This window comes from Leptopilina boulardi, unplaced genomic scaffold (assembly GCF_019393585.1).
Source record: "Leptopilina boulardi isolate dan_hultmark-lab unplaced genomic scaffold, ZJU_Lbou_2.1 LbouV2_285, whole genome shotgun sequence".
In the NCBI taxonomy this organism is placed as follows: Eukaryota; Metazoa; Arthropoda; class Insecta; order Hymenoptera; family Figitidae; genus Leptopilina; species Leptopilina boulardi.
Genome location: NW_026137846.1, coordinates 180230 through 195167, shown reverse-complemented (window position 1 = coordinate 195167; position 14938 = coordinate 180230). Strand labels below are relative to the sequence as shown.

General features: G+C 30.4%; 1 protein-coding gene across 5 annotated transcripts in view; it reads right to left on the bottom strand.

Moving 5' to 3' along the window:
• LOC127282164 (arfGAP with SH3 domain, ANK repeat and PH domain-containing protein) overlaps nucleotides 1–14938 on the bottom strand; it is a 527240-nt gene that overhangs the window by 332212 nt on the left and 180090 nt on the right. For all 5 annotated transcript variants that reach the window (XR_007843154.1, XR_007843155.1, XM_051306275.1 and 2 more), the window contains exon 6: nucleotides 2503–2588. Coding sequence is in view for 3 of the 5 variants with exons in the window: in XM_051306275.1 (XP_051162232.1) it covers nucleotides 2503–2588 (86 nt within the window). In the remaining 2 variants the exon portion in view is untranslated. The remainder of the gene's footprint in view (nucleotides 1–2502; nucleotides 2589–14938) is intronic.

Here is a 14938-nt window from a genome sequence, read left to right as displayed (position 1 = left end):
AACAATTCTAAGAGTCTTTTTTTCAAAATGTGTGTTTTTAAACGTACTTTTCAAAAAAATCGAAATTTTTTTATAAACGATATTACTATCAAATTTTTGAGTTTTTATGATAAAAAGTCATTTTTCTCATTTGACGTACTGATCAATTTTTTTCAAAAAAATTACTTCTTTTTACGAAACTTTTAAGCTTAGCCCGATAATGGGCAAACGATTTTTATAATATTTTCGGAATTTTTTAAAAATATTTTTTGGTTTTTTTTAAACTACGTACTTTTATGTATTTTGATGCGCTGATTACGAAAATCATAGTAACAATATCCAAAAATTAGATTTTTATCCTGAAAACCATAAAAAAGTATTTTCCGAAAATATTGTAAAAATCGTCTGCCCATTATCGGTCTAGGCTTAAAAAATTCGCCAAAAGAAGTTCTTTTTTTGAAAAATTTTGGAAAAAATCGATTAGTACGTTAAATAAAAAAATGACTTTTTATCATTAAAACTCAAAAATTTGATAGTAATATCGTTTATAAAAAATTTTCGATTTTTTTTAAAAGTATGTTTAAAAATACAGATTTTGAAAAAAAGACTTTTAAAATTGATGCATTTTTAAGGAAGTTATGAGCATTTGAAAATTAAAACTCATGAAAATTCTCCAATTTTCAAAATTTCATAACTCGAAAACGGCTTGCTAAAAAAATTTTTAAAAAATTCGTGGAAGCTAGTGTCAATTAGTACTAAAAGAAAAAAAATCGGAGATGTAATTGCAGATGGACTTACACTTTGGCCTGGAATACATCATATACACGGAGAGAAAAAATAAGCGTTTATAGCATGAAAGTTCTACCTTTAAACGCATGGGACATGAGCATACTACGATTGCACGAAGTTTTGCTTTTTCGGTATAGTTCTATGCAACTGTAGTATAAGGCCACGCCTCTTAAGCAAGACCGTCCACACAAAATTAACATACAGGGCTCCCATACTACAAACCCTTGATTTTTCTCTCCGTGTACTAATATGTATACCAATCTTTTGTGTTGAGATGCATTTTCTAAAAAATTAAACTCTAAATTTCAACCTTCGGGATTTATTTAATGGTATCTCGCTTGAACGATCAGCTAGGATTTCAATTCAAACGGATTTGTAATGTCGAAACCTACCTTAAAACATCCACATTTGCCGATTTGATCGTCATTTTTGGTCGGAACTTTCTGGCTTCCTGACCACTGTGACATAAAAACGTTCCCAAAACTTTAAATGCGTTTTTCTCGAAACAAGATTTTTCAAACTGGGGGGCATCGTAGCTTCTAAACTACTTGACCAATAACTTTGGGTTTGCGGCTAATTGAAGGTAACTAAATTGTGCTAGGTTTATACTTTTAATATGATACAATTGTTAACAATAACAGGGATTTTCATTAGGTTATATTTAGACGCCCAGGAAAATACAGGCAGTAGATACGCTTTTTATAACATAATCAGAAAAATTCAATCATTTTCTAACATATATCATAAATAGCTCCTAAATCGTCAGTCTTATTAAAAAAATTTTAAGTACTTTTTTATAAGAAATTTAATGCCTTTAATTTTTTTTTGAAAAAAATTTAAATCGCTTAACTGCATCCGGAGACAATTGTAAATTATTAAATTCATTTTTTTATAATTTCAAAAAATAGAAGAAAAACCATCAGAAAAATTCACTTACTTTCTAACTGACTGACTCACTGATCGACTCAGTGTCTGACAAACTGCCTAACTCACTGACCGACTTGATGACTGACTCACTGATCGACTCAGTGACTGACTAACTCACTGACCGACTCGCTGGCTGACTGACTCAAAGTTCTCAAAGTAAAAAATGAATCAACTAAATCAGTTACTTTTGGTAAATCTAAAACGTAAAGTAAAAAATCATAGAATAAAAAATGAATCATTTAAATCAGGTACTTCTGTTAAATCTCAAATGTAAACTAAAGAATCATTGCTTAGAATCAGTGAGTGAGTGAGTGAGTCAGTCTGTCAGTTAATCAGTCGATCTGTCAGTCACTGAGTCGATCAGTGAGTCAGGCAGTGAGTCAGGCAGTTAGAAAGTAAGTGAATTTTTCTGTTTCATTTCTTACTATTTGTTATTTTACGGTTTCTACGACTTGACGAACTTGCAAACTTCAGTGAATCACAGCAACCGTAGTTAATCTTTTTTTGCATTTTGCCTAAGGAAACATTTGTTAAATATGACTTCAACAACAACATATCCAAAAACTAACCATTTTGACCGGGAACCAATTTGTATACATTTTGTGCATGGTCATATTACATTAGGAAAGACAGTGAAATGCCGCGAGTCAAAATCTTTGTAACCTAATGTAATTAATTTAATAAGAAATTCAGAGGTGTTCTTTAAAAATATAAAAATAGATTCTACATTATTTGATTAAAAGTCTTATTAATTAGATGTATATCAATATAAAAATGGAATAAATGTTATATTTTTGCTATACTTACTTTGTTTGTGCGTGGAAGTATTCGACCAAGTGCTGCAATAACTCAATACCTTTCTTCGTTTTAATTTCATTATTTTTTATTAGGTACTGTAAAAAAAAAAAATTTTTAAATATGCTTTTCGGGTTATATATAATATATATATATATATATCATGTTTGTGAACATTTTGAAAAGTTCTTTATCCATGTAAAATGGGGTAAATTAAGTATTTCTTTACTTCTTGTTAACAGACTTTTACAACATTTTTCATATTCACTATTAAAATAAGTTCATTCATAAATTTTAAAAATTTATTAACTAGAAATATGTTACATCTCAGAAGAAGATTAAAGAGAAAACTTATGATATTTTATTTTTAAAACCTGCTTTATTTATGAAGCTAAAGTCTTCGAACTATTCGTGTGGATATGGACCTGATAATAACATGGCGTGAAAGAGGCCCTTGCCAGTTTTTAGGGTTTCGTGGCTCAGGCCCGAAAGCCTTATAGTTTAACTGTGGCATCCGTCCGTCCATCGAACACTCGTATGGTTGGTATGGTAACAGTTTCCATAGCAACCGTTACCATGGTAGTAAACGTTAACTTAGCAGGCCACGAAACCTTACAATGGAGGTACCATGCCACAGTGGGCTTGGACTAACTATAACCCAAATGTACTGGCCCATCTCGGCTCTATTTAGATATTAATTCCACGTTATTTTCTGAGTAATTTGAACCTAAGATGAGAAAAATCGGTAGAGGGATTTACAAATGAAGGGTAGAATGACAAAAGTGGTCAAGCGCCAATTTATCGAAAATGAGGTTTTTGCATAAAAAAATCGAGAAAATTCATTTACACATTTCTGTAGAAGGATTTCCTTTTTTATTGCGTATTTAAATCAGTTTTTAATAAAAATTAAATTAATAAAATAGCCTTTAATTTACTTTATTGCAACCTGATTGAAAAACAAAAAAAAGTGGTGAGTCAATAATATTATGCATAACTTAACAAATTTAAAAACATTGCTTTTTACAAATCGAAAATGCCTCGCAGATGCGGAAAAAAATCTACTAATAAAAAAGATATTGTTAAAAACAAAAGATATGAAGGTGAAATGTTTTTATGAATTTCATTCTTCACATTTTTATCCATCTGTTCAATTTTGATCAAAAATATTATTTTTTTAGGTTTTATTTTAATATTTTATTTTAATAATATTTTAATTAATAAAATTAATAATAATAATAATATATTTTCAATCAAAAAATGGACTGATTTTAATAAATGGAAAAACTGTTTTTATATTAACAAGTGGCGACCGTGACAGGACGCTAAATTTGGTGCATTTCAGTGTTTTCGGAAAGTTTTAGTTGTGAGTGAAAATGGAAGCCGCTAAGAAGAAACGGACGGCGACGCGCTCATCGTTCACTAAGTTACACAACGCGTTTCAATCCAAGATGGCTGGCAATTATTCCATAGAGGACAGAATGGTCGCGTTTCAAATGCTTGAATTAAAAATGGTCGAGTTAGACGCAGCACATGCGAAATACAACCAATTTCTCTATAAATCGGATGCCGCGGATGAAAAATTGAAAAAGAATTTGAAACAGACGAGCCATATAAGTCTTCATTTGTCACTGCAGAATTGAGTATGGCAAGTCTGGATTTTCCAGAGATGAGAATGAGCCACGTGGTTTCTGTTATGGCGGATCGAAAAACTATAAAGCTTACTAGTATCGAATTGCCCAAATTTAGCAAAAACATTAGAGAATGGCTTCCCTTTTGGAGCCAGTTCAAGAAAATCAATGATGATAACTCTTGGCGTCACTAAAGAAAAATGTATGGCCATGTTGTTCCCTTTGGTCGAGTCGCCACTTCCGGATGAAATACTCAGAGCTTGGCAGAGAAGTGAACAGAGAAGATAAATTGAAAAGGATGAAGAAAGTGAGACAAACGATCGATTAACGAAGCTGCTTGAATTTCTCCGATTGGAAGTCGAAAATGAAGAGCGGATTGATTTGGCACTCACCAGTTTTTGATTGTCATCTGGATCAGAAGCATTAAAGAAGCCGAAGGGTAAAGTAGATTCGATTAAAGATGTATCTACTGCAAATGTCCTTTTGGTATCTAAGTCCGGAAAAAATGTATTTGTATTTTTTGTAAATCAGAGCATGAGAGCAAGACCTGTGAAGTCGCGCGAAAGTTATATTTTAAAGAACGAAAAGATATTATTAAAAAAGATACGCACTGCAAATGGTCTATAGAAAAATAAAAAATTTGTTTTACGTAGATATTTGCGTGGTTAGTGTCGAGTCAAATAAAGTGTGAGAAAAATTTGTCAGAGAGGCTACAGAAATTTTAGCATCGGGAGGCATCTTCGGGTTTGGAAAAATTCGGGAGATTTTGAAGAAAACAAGTATTCATTGGTCCTGGAGTGTGGTGGAACAAAAGATGCCATACAACAGCAATTAATCCGAATGTTTTAAACTTTGAAAATACGAGTGTAGTTACGAAAAGAAACATATTATCCGCAACACACAAAATTTATGATCCCTTTGGAGTGACCTGTTCAGTGTCGCTTCTGCCAAAATTGTTAATTCGTAAATTATGGGACAATAAAATGGGTTGGGACACAGAAATTTTAATGTTAAAACAGATAGAGATTCCGCGCAAATTAGAACGCAGCGATTTAACATTGCACGTTTTCGGAGATGCGAGCGGGTTGTCCTATGCTTAAGTAGTTTTTGCACGTGTAGAGTACGAAGGTACTTTGGTATTGGTATTGGTATTTTTACAAAAAGAATGTTCTCAGGCGACAACGGAAATCAGCTGTCATCGTTTAAGACGTTTTTAAATGAAGACGGTATATAAGTCTTAAAAATGAAAATTGTCAATAGAATCGATAGTTTTCAATTCCGATGTCTCATTTTGTTGGACGGAAAAAATGAAGTTGTTCGGCTTTTAGTTCGTGAAACCCACGAAAGATTAGGACATGCAGGAACTTTAATGATTTTCAGTTACGAAAAGTGATAAGAGCTATTTTATCGAATTGCATAATGTAAGGATTATTAAATAAAACACTTAATTAACATTATATAAGCTTATTAGTTGACTTCTCATTTTGGTGGTTCGCGTAAGACTGAGACTCAATCAGTTTCGTAAATTTTCGACAGTTATAATCGGACACCTTCGTCATTATTCGTCATACATACATTCTTACAAACTCGTCCATCCTGACTATTATGTTTGGCGCGAACTAATCATTACTTTTATAATATTTTTATTATCTTACCATAAAATGTTCACAATATGCGTTACAAATCAAATTTACGAAGTCGGTATGCCAAGGTCTCATATTACACGATTCCCAAGTTCCTGAATACGGTTTTTGTGTAAGTTGAAAGTTCTCTACATCTTCTAAAACATATCTATCGTTACGTAATATTTTTTTAACTTCATATGGACCTTTGAACCGTGGTATGAGCTTTTTGGAGCCCCAGGAGTCGTGTCATAATTTCTTACCATGACATAGTCGCCGGATTGATACTTGCGCGGTTTCCTATTTTTCTTATCGTAATACTCTATGTATTATCTATGTATCATCACTATGCACAGCTTGCTCCAACAATTCCGCAACAGGGTCTAACACTTTACCTTTCTGCTCAATCCCGAATAATAATTTACTGGGGCGTATGCCCGTTGTACTATGTGCGGTATTGTTGAGTGCAAACTCGGAATCAGACAGCATTTTGTACCAGAGCATACCGGTAACGGGTTCGGAAAGCTTTGCCAGCATTGGACTCAAGACTCGGTTCGTTCTCTCGACTTGCCCTTTCGCTTTGGGTGACGCAGTTGCTATAAGAATGTGATTAACACCATTTTCCTCTAAGAAAGTTTTAAACTGTAGAGACGTGAAGCACGTACCGCGGTCGAATACTACATTTCGAGGTCTACTATAATACCGGAAGTAATCGTTGAGACAATTTATTGCATCTTTGCTTTCCGTAGTTTTTACCGGATATAATTGTATGAATTTGGTAAATCCGTCTATTATTAAAAACACGTGTTGTTTACATGAGATACGCTTATCGAGGGGACCAAAGTGGTCAATATGTATTGTTTGAAACGGCAGAGTACCTTTCGGAATAGAATTAAATTGACCCTCTTCTTTCCCGGTTGAAGGAGAGAACGCTATACACTTTAAACAATTCGCTACGTACAATTTTGCTTTCTCGCGCATTGATGGGAACCAGTAAATTTTTAAGATAGAATTAACAGTTTTTTCAGGGCCAAAATGGCCTAAGTCGTCGTGATATTTATGTAAAACGTGGTTCTCCATCTTCTCAGGCACATAAAGTAAGGTATCGTCATCGCGTTTTCTATATACTAAGCCATTTCGCATCTCGTATAACTTATCCTGCTCATTCTCGAGATTTCTTCGCAATTCCACTATTTTAGGATCAAGATTCTGACTGACTATTAAATTGCTCTCAAATGAGTTATCTTCCACGATCAAAACATTTACGAAACGACTAAATGCATCGGCATGATTCATTTTTTCTCACGCTCTATGCTCGAATGACTGATCAAAATTTTCCATTTCGAGAGACCAACGAGAAATGCGCGGATTAATATCTTTTTTATCTAATGTCAATTTGAGCGCATTACAGTCAGTGACAATCTTAAATCTTATTCCCTGAACGTAAATTCTAAATCGTCTCAAAGCATATATCACGGCCAGAGCCTCCAATTTGAAACTATGATACTTGCTTTCAGTTTCCGTTGTTCGCTTTGAGAAGTACACAAGTAAACCTACCCAATTGTCTCTCACCGATCTTAATAAAACTTGGTATACTTGTTAAGCATCGAAAAATAGTAGATACGTGTTTTTTATAAGTGCCCATATGTCGATTTAAGGGTTGAAACCACCCTCACAATGTTTAAAATATAATTAATTTGCCTAGTAGTAATAAGACGAAAAAACTCATTAAATAATAAAATTGACTTTTCTATTCATAGCCAAATCAAAAAACATATATTTATATAACTTACTGAACGTACAGTGCCGCTCAGTAGATTTTGCCCACCCTACAGAATTTTGGGCGTTGCAAAAAGTTTTATATTTTTGTTTCTAATAAAGATAAAATAATAAACAATGACTTTTCTTAAAGCTTATATCCTCTACTTTTAGAATATCTAAAAATTTAATAAAAAAATTTTTTTTATTGCTTAATTGCTATTATTAATTAACAAAATTTTCCATTTTTTTTTGTAAATTTTAAAGTGATACATTTTTTTAACAAATCATCACATTTTATTTTCACATATATCATTGGAAAGGTAATTTTATCACCTTTAAAACGATTTTTTGAAAATTGTTATACGATAATTTTTAACAAAGATATGGTCAATTGTTTAAAAAAACAGCCCTTTTTTAAAATTAATAATAAGTCGAGAACTGTTGGTTTTTGAAAAAAATTGTTAAGGAAAAAAATGTTCCTTTTTATGTGTAGAATTAGAAAAAAAATAATTAGAAGTTTAAAAAAAAATTTTTTTTTTACTATTTCTTGATTTTTTAAGTTTGCGGTCATAATGGATATAAATATAAGCGCAAAAAATAGTAAAAAAAAAAATTTTTTTTTAAACTTCTAATTATTTTTTTTCTAATTCTACACATAAAAAGGAACATTTTTTTCCTTTACAATTTTTTTCAAAAACAATTAGTTAACATTGCAATTGTTTATTAACAATCTACTTATCCAAAATACTTCATATAGGGCTCGTTGGATGCGGAATTAGCTTAACTTTCAATTACTAACTTCAGAATTACGGTAACTTTATTCGTTTGTAAAATATTTGATTTGTTATAAACATTAATTAATTAATTAATTAATATCTCAAAAACTTTAAAAGATCCCACTCTGAAAATTACATGTTTTGTAGGAAATTAGTCAAGCTTTCCATTGAGATAGTTAAAAATAATTTTAAAAAATCCGATTTTGAGATAAACGTAAATTAACATTTTGACCTTGAATTTCAAGGTCAAATGTTATTTAAAAAAAAGAATTTTATTAACAGCGTGTAGCCCGTCAAAAAAGCTTTAAAAATCATTATATATGTTAACTTTCATGCATTCTACTTATAAATATTGTACATTGAAAAAAATTATTTTTTTTCAAAAGTCAAAAATTAAAAACGTTGTAATTTAAAAACTATTTTATTAAATTCAATAATAATTGATTTTTAGACTTTCACCAACAATAACAACATTTTAGAAAATTATGGATTAAATTCGAGAACTTTTAATTTTTTGTTCGGAAATTTCAGGAATTTTGGCTCAAATATATGTTTTTTGATTTGGCTATGAATAGAAAAGTCAATTTTATTATTTAATGAGTTTTTTCGTCTTATTACTACTAGGCAAATTAATTATATTTTAAACATTGTGAGGGTGGTTTCTACCCTTAAATCGACATATGGGCACTTATAAAAAAACACGTATCTACTATTTTTCGATGCTTGACAATTAAACCGAGTTTTATTAAGATCGGTGAGAGACTTTGTCCTTTTTTTCGGACATAATTCTGCTGTTGTTATCACTAACATAAAAGTCTTTAACTTTTTGAACTGTCTCATTAGGTAACGTGCGACCAGCTTTTTCTGTTACATTAGGTAAAATACCTTTAGAAGATCTTAAATCTTAAGCTTTTTTCGCCATGTAGTAAGTTGTACCAAACTCTAGTGACAATTTTCGAATATTCCAAGTTGTCGGGGCAATTGTTAATATGCGTATACGTTCAGGATCATTAGGTGACAGGGAAGAAAATTTTTCCTTCAAACTACTCAACATACTCTCTAATTCCTCTGTTCTTGAAGATTCAGAAGATTGTTCTCGAGAAAAGTTATTCGTATCATCACAACTTATTTCATCTTCTCTTAATCTTTTAATATCTAAATTGTTCCTAGTTAACTCTGAATTATTATTTACTGCAGAAAGAGATCTTTTTAATTTGTAAGCCTTTTCCTGCAATTACTCCAAATCTTTGAATCAGAAGAAATTGCAGGATAAATTTCGAGTAAATCAGAAGAAATACGACGCAAGTCCTTCCCTACATGACTTTTGACATCATCAACAAACAAATTTACACATCTATCAGAGTGATGCTTTTTTCTGAAGTAGAACTCATTGTATTTTAAACAGTATAACTATATTGAATATAAAGAGGATCTTCGTATCGGAAATTCTTTAAGTGAAGTGGATAAGAAACTATTTTAAACAAAATAATTAACGAACATTTAAAAAAATTAAACAACTGATTTAAAAATAAAATCTTAAACGTATAGTAAGTTTATACAAAACTTTGATAAATTTTAAGTAGAATTGATGTAATTTAAGTAACTTCAACTTTAAACATACAATACAACCCTTTATGAAGAAACGTATCTAGTAAAACCAAAATAAATATTACACCTTTAATATCTGTACAACGATTAGCAAACAAATATCTACATAATTTTTATAAACACGAAATACAATTGATACTCATAAAATGATTGAAACTCTAGAAAATGCAATATAGATTAATTGTAATTTTTAATTGTTTCTGATACAAACTTTGTTTCAAATCACTGGACAAAATAAAATAAATATTATGCCTATACGAATAAAGCGATGAACAGTATCTACGAGATGAAGAAATACAAAATAGAATTGATGCACCTAAAATGACTGAAACTCTAAACAGTTCGTTATAGATTGGATAAAACAATTAGTGAACACATATCTTCAAAATTTAAAACAAAAACAAAGTAAAATTGATGCTTATAAAATTATTGAAATCCTTTACAATACGTTTTACAGACTCAACTGCTCGCGATTGTCAATTGTTTCAAACAAATACTTATCCACGATAAATGATATAAATATTATGCCTTTAAAGGTGTAAAGATGAAATGTTTGTAGTACAAATACCAAATGGAATTAATGAAATTAGATAAAAAATACGCGAATTAGCCTATTTGTTACATAAATAATAGCAATAATTCTACTAATTTCCAATATATGTTCATACGTTTGACCCTAAATCATTGAAGACTTACGACTTACTTGTTCTAATATCTTAAAATTTTTAAAATCTGATATCAGTACTGATGCACGACTAGACTCTGTCCTTCGATAAAAGAAAAGAGATAAAAATAATAAATTCAATTCTTTTCATTGTTTTTCTCGCGAGATTCACAGCTTTTCGAGACGAGACTCGCTCGAAGTGCATCACTAAATATCAGATTCTTAATCAGCGACCCCGAAAACCCCCGAGTAGTAAATTTCAAGCAAATTTAGTCACTTTTCAAAAAAATGTCCGCCATATTGGAACCGCCATTTTGAATTTTTAAAATCTGACATCGGATTCTTAATCAGCGACCCCAAAAACCCCCGAGTAGTAATTTTCAAGCAAATTTAGTCAATTTTCAAAAAACTTTCCGCCATATTAGATCCGCCATTTTGAATTTTTAATCGGGCCACATGACCTTTGAAATGTAGTATTATATCCTATATGTTGCTGCTTTGAAAAAATTTTTTTGTGAAAAACTGTTCTGGGCACAGCGTGATTGATTTGGCATGGAATGACCCATATTCAGTTAAAAATATTCTCCTCAATTCACATTGCGTTAGTTCATCGATTTCCGGATTAATTTCAAGAAAATCAATTATATTCTTCCGAGTTATGTCAATATTGAAAATTTCTCTAATCGCTTTCGCCTCGATTTCTGACATTGCTTTCAAACCCAATTTAAAAAACGCGCAGGGCATCGCGACCCAAAACAACAGACAACATAGTGTGATCTGAAACGACTAACAATTTCAACTCGTGACCAACGCCATCCAACGTCACTCTCGCGCTCGTCACGCCCACAAAATTTAAAGAACTATTATTTACACTATAATAATTATTAGCTTTATATGTAGGAATACTTTCCTTGGGAACGAGGTGCACCTTGATGAAACTAATTGGGCTTCCAGTATCCAAAAGAGTATCAAAAAATCGTGGTCCATTTTCGTAGGAGTCGAATTCGTAGGAGCTATTGACAATTCGAAACCATTGACGTATGTTTCCGAAAACCCTGATGACCTCATTCCTTTATCTCCATCTGTTTTTTAATAAGAAGTCAAAGAAGCAGGTGTTTTGGACTGCAAAATGCTTTATCATACGAAGTTAAATAATAAAGCAAAGTATAGATTAAAATTTTTGAAAGATTTACATATTAGATTTCGAACCGAGTACCTGGGTCAATTAGTAATAAAAAAGGGAAAAGAAGAATCGCGGAAAATAAAAACAGGTGACATTGTGTTGATTGGGGACGATTTTGCACAGACGATTAGGCTGGCCTCTCACAAGAGTCATAGAAATATATCCGGGTTGCGATGGAAATGCTCGAGTGGCACTATTAAAAACCCAAAACGGGTTACGTAAAAGAGCTTTGCAAAGAATTTTACAATTATAAGTTCTATAGAATGACACTGAATGTGTGCAAAATTTATGTAGAAAGGCAAATTGTACTGTAAAAAAAGATGTTACTGTGACTGATAATAAATCTGTACCAAAGAGTGAGAGTAGAACAAAAGATTGTAATTTGACAAATTCGAATAAGAATGAAATATGTAAATCGGGTAATAAATGTGACGAAAAGAGTTCCGATTTTGTTGTAAGCAGAAGTGGTCGTCGAGTCAACAAACCGAAGTATTTTAATTCTTGATAGAAAAGAGGAAATTCTCATCGAGGTGGGAGGATGATAAATGTAGTGTGAATCTAGTGCGAGTGACGATCGCTACAAATATGATAATTGAGTTTGCGCGGAATTTTTGGAGGGGATTAGGAGAGTAGATTGGGGGTCTATTATTCAATTAGGAAAGAGGGATATGTATTGTAACGGGTTATCAAAAAATGGACTTATTTTAAGAAATGGAAAAACTGTTTTTATATTAACACAGTATTTAAGTGTCTAAGTTTTCAGAATTCAGAAAAACTTGGTTGTTGAAAAATAAAATTCTTTTATCATTTTTTCATGAAAATCTAAACAAAACTTAGTTATACTTTTGCAGAAGCAATAATTGACTTCCCAAGTAGATTTATTATGGTAGAAACTAATTTCATAATTAATTTTTTGCGTTTACACCTTTAAAGCTCCAATTTTACATGGAGAATCACAGAATCTGCATGAAAAAGCCTTCACATCTTTTATAATAAATTCACTAATTATCAATATTTTCTGTTAAATAAAGTGTAGCTGTATTAATTATTTTGCCAGTATAAATGCCGTGCATACGAAACAGACAGAAAATCCCTTATATATTGTATAAAAAATCAGTATTAACTGTGCGTCATGGGGAAGTTTTATTCACTAAAACGTGTGTGTTATTTAGTGGAATTTACATTATATGTTAATTTTTGTTAAATTGTAAAAATATATTTCGAATAAAAGCAATAACTAAATTATACGCTACGCGGAGAATTGCCCATAAATTCATTACTGCTCGCTCAAAAATATCAAAAGCTAGAAGTCATGAAGAAAATCCGTACTGTGTTTGCCTTTTTGTTTTGGAATAAGGTCATCAATAATTCTAATTAAAATATAAAGGTGAATTGAACGATCACTCCGAGTCAGGTTTAAAATAAAACAATTTCTTTACGTTTCGACAACGCAGCTGCCCTCTTTAGAAACTATAAATTTATTAAATAATTACTATTAAAACACATTACATATATATCATTGTAATTATTATAGAATTTATATAAAACTTAATTACCGAAGATAAGTAAATCAATAAAAAGATAATAAAGTAAGAGAAATGTCAAGGTATATCAAATCACATAAGAGAGTTATGAATATTTCTTTTCATTTAGAAATTGAATATAATAATTATTGTGATTTTGTATATCCTCCTTTTTATTAACTGGATTTTTTTTTAAATTAATATATACCATCTCTGATATTAAACGTTTTTTGTTGTTCCTTTCTCTGTCTTATTCTAAAAGAATAATTGAAAAAACTTCTTCATATCTAAAAAATTATAGCATTTTATCCATTCCTTGTAAAAATCATAATATGAACCACAATTGAGTTAAAAAGGCAAAGATAACAAAAAAGATGAAAATACCTATACTCTTTATAAAATCAATTGTAAAAATTGTCCTGCATCTTACGTTGGGCAATCAAAAAGAATGGTTTGTGTTCGTATTAAAGAACATAAAAACGCAAAAAACAATGTAATTGTTACACATAATAATTCTTACAAACACAATTTTGATTGGGATAATTTTAAAATACTAGACAGAGAAAGCAACTACAAAAAACGTTTAATATCAGAGATTGGACATATTAATTTACAAAAAAAATCCAGTAAATAAAAAGGAGGATATACACAATCTCAATAATTATTATATTCAATTTCTAAATGAAAATAAATATTCATAACTCTCTTATCTGATTTGATATACCTTGACATTTCTCTTACTCTATTTTCTATTTACAGATGCGGTCATTCACTGATGACTGTATGTGATGCTATGTACTTCGAAAAAATTTTGTATTAATTTTACCAGTGTAAAATAGTATAGTCTTATTTTTCTTCGGTCATTTTTTGCACCTTTAATTGAAATCATTATAGACATTTTTCCGAAACAAAAAAGGCAAACACAGTAACGATTTTCTTCATGACTTCTAACTTTTGTCATTTTTGAGCGAGCAGTAATAAAATTAAACAATATTATTAACAAACATTGAGTACTATTTCCGACAGTTTTAAATTTAATACTTGACAACTTCATAAAGAATTGATTCATGATTAGAAATCAAATTGATTAATATTTAACTGTTTTAAAGTAAAAAAATTACTGTGAAAAGTTAAAAATACACAAAAATCGACTTTATTTGAAGGGTAGAATGACAAAAGGGGTCAAGCGCCAATTCACTGTTTTTACAGGAAGTAAAAAAAACATTTTTAAAAATTTTGCAGGTCATTTAAAAAAAACTGAGAAAACCGTTTCGATATATTAGTATGTTTTAATAAATAAACAACAATTTGTTGAAATAAACCTACATATTAACGATAAAATTAAAAAAAACTGTGGTGCCTTGAGGTTATATCAACTGCGCACATTTTCTTTAAGCATTAATTATAAAAAAAAATATACAGTTTAAAGAAAAACTGGAAAATTAGTTTCTTTCTATGGAATCGACGAAATGAATAGAAAAAGAAATTCCTTTAAAAAATTGTTTGTTTTCAAGAAAATTACGAATTAATTGCTTGCTTTGGAAATGAGCAATACTTTCATCTTTAAATTCAATTGTTCACTTAGTATAATCATAAAAATATTTAAAAATTAATAACAAAATGATTTTAAAATTGTTTAAAATTGAAAATATATTATTATTATTATTAATTTTATTAATTAAA